Raw genomic sequence first — 7,248 nt, forward strand, 5'->3', positions numbered from 1 at the left:
ATATTGCCACAGGCCATGAGTGTGTTTGAATTTCAATAGTGGCTTCTATAAGGTCATATAACTACTTTTCCATAAAATGGTGGCTTGGTAATATGCAACTCTTTATTTCCCATTAAAGTAGCCTTAGTTTTTAGTTTTCCAGCAAGTTCAAAAGGTTTCATTGACATTGATACAAATTATAAGTAGCTCTAAAACTACTGCCAGAAAAGGTCATTTGTTTTCTCAAAGGCTTGTATTCCAAGTTGTATTGAAAAGGTTACTGTAATGATCCAATTTCCCCAAAATGGAGGATTGTCATCACATGTCATTCTGTACTAATGCTAGGTGGCAATCTATTTTTTTTTTTAGAATTGTCCATGCACACTACCAGATGGCGTCACTTTGTTGGGCAAATATGGCAGAAAATGCAAAGAAATTAAGCAATACATAAACAAGTAATGTGTGAATGAGTGAATTTTACATTGTTCCATCGTCTCTCAGTCTTCTTTTATCAAGAGCAGCCCTCCAACTAAACTTAGCTGTTGACAGACTTAAATCTCTTCATGTAAACAGCCTGTCTTATTCCACAGGGGCCTCCCACATAATATCCAGCCCACTAGTATGTTTACAGTAAATGCCAGCATGGTAAAGCTGTTAAAATGTACTAAACTCCCCCCTACCCTCTAACTGCCCTCAGCTTCTTTGCCTCAGCTAGCAGTCCTATTCAATTCACTCTTAGGCCGCAGTTTTAAGTCAATTTCAAATCTTACCTAGCACTAAGCTGATTGTCTATGACCAGAACCTTTAACAGATGTAACGTGCCAAGATGTCAGGTGGCAAGGACAAACTTAAAAGCCTTAGCTTAGGATTTATCAACATTTGGCTGGCGGCTGGTGTTAATTTCCCACCCTGGTCAGATTACTTCAGCTGGGAAAGTGACATGATATGAGGGATGTAAAGGCCAGATGTGACTCACTGGTCAACAACTAACAGTTTCGATTTATGTAGATGCTAAGTGTGCTACAGCAGCGGATTTCGAGAAATTTTAGGAATTTAGCTGATATGGTTCTCCACGCTGACAAGACAACTGCAAGAGTCAAAGCTGCAGGCTTTGACATACATGAATCTCCAGTAGCTATGTTTATTTACATGTAAATGTACATTAAAATGAGTGCAACAGAAGAACACACCAAGCAGAGGAGCATGAGGTATACAAAGAAATATGAAGACATCCTACCTGTCTGAACTGCTCTTCGTAGGTCCACTCTCCGTGGTCCTGCCCGCCCAGATGGCTGTGAGTTGCTTGGGGGGGCAGGATGGCTACGCGGGTCTCCTGGTCAACACTAGGACGAGCCTTCAGCAGCTGGGAGTGGGGGTGGAGTTGACGGTGGGGCAGCAGGAAGATGCCCTTCCCGGGAGCCACTGTGCCATGGCCAGTCGGCAGACCCTCCTCCGCCAGGTCGTCGTCAAAGTCTTCTTCCATCTCACCTTCAAAGTCTTCTTCGTCCCATTTCTGTTTGCTGTGTGTATTTAAAAAACAGAACATTGTTAAATAAGAGATGCACCAATGAAGGGGACCCCTGGAACAGTTTGTATGTTTCAGAGCAACTTGACCACAGAAATTCACTACTCACATCTGCTCCTCCTCATCTGACCCCATCATGTCCTTGTAATGCTCCTCCCCGTCATCATTGTCATCCTCATCACCTTCGTCCTCACCGCCACTGCTGCGATCTGACATGGGGCTGTCCGTCACCCTCTGCAGCCCGGCCGCTGCAGCACGCATGGCGGCCAGTGCTGCCATCTGGGCCTGCTCTGCCTCAGGGGCCGGGCTCCCCATCGGCTCATCCCCTCCACCAACAATTGTGCGGACCTGATTGTGTTGGGCGGTGGCCTGCTGCTGTAGCTGCTGCTCCATAAGAAGCTTGGCCCTCTGCTGCCTGTGCAGGTTCTCCATGACAGCCTGCAGCTTCATCTCCGGGGAAAGCTGCACGCCGTTCAGCTGCCTTCCTTCCCCTCCCTCCCCCACTGAAGGCGCACCAGTCTGGGACCGGTCGGCCGTGTCTGTGGTAAAGCAGCTAGCAGCTGGCTGGAGGTTTGGAGGTTATGGTTATGGAGTGATAAGAGGGGTCAATCAGAGTTCTGAGAAAAGTTGGTTGCAGTTCTGGAGACTGAGGCCTCTCTCTTGTCTCAATGGTTTTTCCTGCAGTTTGGGGGAAACCAAAGCCAGCAGCAGAGCTGAGTTGCACAGCATTCAGTGAGGCACAAGTAGCGGAAGTCAAGGTAGGAAGACAAGATTATGCTGACAACCTACAAAGACCTGAGGGAGAGAAAGAATAACAGTGTCAGACTGCTGCTTCTCCACTGTCTGTTAACATCAGTAACTTCAGTTGAATCTTTTTGTTGTGGCAGAAAAAACACTGTATAACAATGTTCCCCAAAGCATCTGATATGTTGCTATTTTTAAAACTTTCCATTTGTTGGCCTTTCACTAAAGTGGACATCATATCCTGCTCCTTTGATTTGATTCCATTCGGATAAAACTAAAACTCCAGTCTTACTCTGTGTCTCTATAATTGTAAGTGTTGATATTGCATTTTGCTTTGTTTTCCTGTTTTGCAAACTCCTATTAAATAAAAGGAAAATGTCCAACATATCATTTGAAAAAACTTGATCAATTACTTTTAGATTTAAGATCCTGACTGAAGTTTTGTAAAACCTTTGTGAGTTGCAGAATAGTGAGAAAAGTACAGCGAAGACTACAGAGCCGCCCTGTCAACTCAAATCATGACTTACGTAAAATGTCATAGAAAGAAAAATACCCAATTTCACACACAAAAATGCTAAGTTCAGTCTGAAGTCCATGTGTAGCTTCAATATGCAGTCCCTAAATTGTCAGTTGTGCAGCATGTGCAGAATTACTCACACAAACAGATTAGACAAGCCGCTCACACAGTAAGACAATGTTTTAACAGTAAGAGGAAGTGAAATCATAGAAAGAACTGTCACATTCTTCACCTGGTTGGCTTAAAGCTAAGAATAGATTCAGACCACCACTCAACGCTGTCTCACCTACATTGTCTCAAGTTTCTTACAACACATTCAATTAATATTTAGAAGGTAGCCTTTGCTCAGGGTATTTCCCTCATTAAAAATATTGGACGTTTAGAGACACAGTGGGGAGTTTTTTTTTTGCAGCTTCTGTAGGCGGAAATGCTTCTCCTACATAACTCTTCCCAAAAGTGTTTAGATATGCAAAGCAGTGTCTGTTACAAGCAAAGAGCGTAAACATGCTGGTATCAATAATGTTTGTTCCCTTTAACCAACACAACAGTGATCCCACCTATAGCCCAGAGTGATACTAGAGGGAGGGTAATTGTCTGTCCTGCCCACTCTATGTTTACTCAGAAAGTGTTTACAATGTTAAGAAGTCTGAGTTTGTGGCTCAGATCAGCAACGCAGAGATAAGAGCTGAACCAAGTCAACAGCATGTGGGAAAATTAATTTCAAGTACAGGTGCTGGATATGCTAAAGTGCCAGTCATGACAGGAGGCAGCGGTGACTGTACGGCACCACTCATCTCAGCTACGCTGACTAATACATGACAAGACAGACCTGCCACCACCTGCCTGGTCGTGTACTTTCAGAAACTGTTGATTTTGCATTGCACTTTTATACTGAGAACACTCTGGATGAAAGCTTGAATGAGATACAGTTACAGTACATTTGAATTATTAAAGAAAAACTCAGGACAACTCATTTCACATACGTGAAGAAGGTTTAGAAGACCTTGAAGAATCACACAGAAGCATTTAAAGAACACTCAATTGAAGAGACAATTAAAGAGGCAGTAGATTACAACCACGATGTGTCATTGTGCAGTGCCGTCCCAACTCTCTGAGGTCCTGTGCCTTTTCCTGATGCTTATATCCCTAGCTCCAACTGTATCAAGTATGTGATATGAAGATATCGATGGCGCCAAAGAAAAGATGGTCACCTTGATCATTGTTCTGGGATGCATGAGAACCTATGTCAGGCCCTGTTACACTGCTTCCACTGACCTCCAAAAAGGAAATTCAATTACACAGAAAGTCATACCAGCATTTCAGGGTCTGTTAGTGTAATTACCATGTAGGCACGTTCTCAAACCCAGAGAAGAATAAACAGTAGATTTTCATGTAAAGTCCAAGGTCTCTCCATAGGCTAAGTGACAGTAAGTTAAATTTCTATTTACAGAATAATGGACTGTTTTCCATATCTTATATTTATATAGCCAGGAATACAGGATGAGAAGAGACACAACACCCACAATCATCCTGGTTATTACTACTGTTACTTTGTAAGCAGATGTTTTTTAGTTCAACTGGTCAGATGCTTTGGCCACAACATGTACTCCATGAGTTCTGCCACTACAGCAAAAGTCTTAAATGGTGTTCAATAAAATGCAACACATCAAAAAAATCTTACAACGGTTGATACAGAACCAGAGCATGCATATATTTCAGTCACCCTGTACTATATGTTAGAGAAATGTTGCACAAGGAAACAAGAGCTGTGTAACTTCTGTTTCATCAGAGGGTGAAGGAAATGACAACTGACAGAGCAGATGCAGTAAGCCAGCCAACAGATATTCAATATTGATTCATTACATTCTTTAAGGCCAATAGAGGCACGACTGAACGCCTGCAGTTGTCAGATGGAAAATAGCACCAGTGTTAGCAGGATTTAAACATCTTTCCAAACTGGATCTGGTTTAACGGAGACAACCTGTCTCTGTTCTACTTACTGACATATGACAAAGGGCTCAGAGTTGAATTTAATCAAGAACTATCCAATTATTTTGCATTAAATGACAATTGGCAAAGTGACAATATGCAGATTCACAGCAGAACAGCCTATACATGCACTGTACAGTATGTCTACCCTATCTTACTTACAAAACGTGTTACTCAACATGTGAAGTAGCTACACTTTGAACTCATGTGATCTCTATTGCTCTTTCTCTCTGTGTCCTATAGGTAATTTTAAAGAAGTGATTACCCGTACAACAAAGCTGTTCTGTTGACTGTTCCTGTGCAGGGGGAAGCAGAAGTGGTCGCTTTGTTTCATGCTACTTTTCATCACAGGCATCACGATTTCCTACATGTTAGATAGTGCACATTACCACCCCCCCAACACACTTCCCCAAATGAGAAGGTAGGCTTGATGCTCATAAAACCTTTTAAATATGACAGCGTTAAGCGGCAAGAATAGATGAAAACACAGAGCAATATAAACTAGACTTTTGAGACTATGAGCCAAAAACAGAGAAGTCAAATGTTTTCTACATGTGTATATGGATACTGATTTACACACAAAAAAACAATGCTTTAGGAAGAAGGAAGAGCTATGACAACCCTTATTGGGTGCATCTCTGTTGTGCAACATGTGTAGTGGTTTCCCTTGGTATCTCATTCTCACACATGAAGAACTAGACCGTGGCTAGAGCGATAAGGCATTTAATATCTAAAACAGCTCAGCACAAAAACTAAGTAGTCTCAGTGGTCCAGGGATGAATCCCTTTAAAAAAACCTGCTGAGTCTCTTTTGGCTGAACTGTATCCAGGGTGGGAAATCAACACTGCACTTAGGGGATTATTTTTTAGCTTATCAATGCCTTGGAACAGTGACCTGCTATTATATAAAAATCATGATTTGTTAAAAAGCATAGATAATGAATTATGAGTAAGTTGCTAATCAAAATACTTTGGAAACTTAATTATAGCAACCAACTTGCTTCATGGTTTTTAATTCATCACTCTAACATTTGCTGAGTAGCTGTGGTCAAAGACCATTTGCCAGTTAAGGAACTACTTAGCAGACTAATAGAGGTTTTCTTACACAATGTTTTTGCCAGACCTTTTTGAAGGACTTCTAAATGCAATAGTCCACCTCTAAATCAACACAGCATATTGTGTTAACCAAAGACCAAAGGCCAAATGTATATCCTGCCGCGATGGCTGACATATGAGGATTCTTTAGAGCGGCTGTAGTTAGTGTGAAGACAACTCTTCACGCTCAAACAATAAGATGGCATAAAGCAATGTTTGATTTAAAGTGTCCCCTATGTGATTGTGGTTAACTGCTCCACCTCAATGCTGCCTGCCCTTCATTTGCATTTTAAGGCTTATATTTGCATTTTACAACAGGTTTTAGAGAGGCAGTAGGGTAGAAAGGTGAACTTGAACTGGGAGAATCAGATTCAAGCAGCCACCCTGCTTGCACCACTGTCTCTGAGGAATAACCTAAAGCCCAACCCTGCTCTGTACATAACAGTGATCTTTTATAGAGGGCATGTGGGGCAAGAAGACAGGCTATTCAACCTCAGGACGTATGAAGATGATCCCACATTGCAATTAAAAGTTATACAGTATAAAAGAGAGGTTACAATACTACCCTTAGAGCTCATTTAACACCTTGATTGGCCAAAGGGAGGCTGGTATAGATGGCAGGGCACCGCATGTGGGAGGAGGGTGGACAGACACGAGACAGAAAATGTAACAGTTAAGTGAATGACGGGAGGATAAGTAGAAACAGTGACAGTTAATGGGTTAATCCTGTTTTTTCTCTCCAAAACCTTCATTTGAAAGGTAGAAGATTGCAAGGTCTGAGCAAATAGTACAGAGCGATAAGAGCAAGAGCTAAGGGTCTAATTCCAATGAGATAAAGAGACCCACACCACCTTACATGCACATGTATAGGCACATATTTACATATAAGACTGGCTGCTGGCATAGACACGTAGCCTGTTGAATGTACTCTAAAAAGAGCACCAAAGTCTTCTAATACCTCAGTCCTTTGTACGGTGAATGTGCAGGAATTCATCTTTGTGTCTTTTTAATTCATGGTCATGGCCGTAGCCAGCTATGAGGTCACAGAGGTCTGGATCTTGGTAATTATTTCTTAAAAAACCCACTATATGTCTGCATCTGAATGACGTAAAACTGTTTGACACTGACAGCTAACTGTGCGGGAGAGACTGACCGGGCTACACCACCTGAGCAGTGTGTGTGCGTCGCAGAACTTTTTGCATTTCATTTCAGCGCCCCTGTTTGAGCAGCCACACAGCCCACGCAAGCAACGCAGCCCAAGTGTGACGCACAAACATCACACACACACAAACACACACACAAACACACAGACACATGGACAAACACACAGACACACACACACACAGACACACACACACACAGACACACACACACACAGACACACACACACACACACACAC

General features: G+C 42.4%; 1 protein-coding gene across 2 annotated transcripts in view; it reads right to left on the bottom strand.

The window, feature by feature from the left end:
* arid3a (AT rich interactive domain 3A (BRIGHT-like)) overlaps window positions 1–7,248 on the bottom strand; it is a 52,313-nt gene that overhangs the window by 33,922 nt on the left and 11,143 nt on the right. For both annotated transcript variants that reach the window (XM_034882292.1, XM_034882291.1), the window contains exons 2-3: window positions 1,614–2,299; window positions 1,217–1,499 (exon numbers count right to left, since the gene is read on the bottom strand). In XM_034882292.1, the coding sequence (XP_034738183.1) occupies window positions 1,217–1,499; window positions 1,614–1,954 (624 nt within the window). In that variant the 5' untranslated portion in view covers window positions 1,955–2,299. The remainder of the gene's footprint in view (window positions 1–1,216; window positions 1,500–1,613; window positions 2,300–7,248) is intronic.

Source organism: Etheostoma cragini, chromosome 9 (assembly GCF_013103735.1).
Source record: "Etheostoma cragini isolate CJK2018 chromosome 9, CSU_Ecrag_1.0, whole genome shotgun sequence".
NCBI classification, from domain to species: Eukaryota; Metazoa; Chordata; class Actinopteri; order Perciformes; family Percidae; genus Etheostoma; species Etheostoma cragini.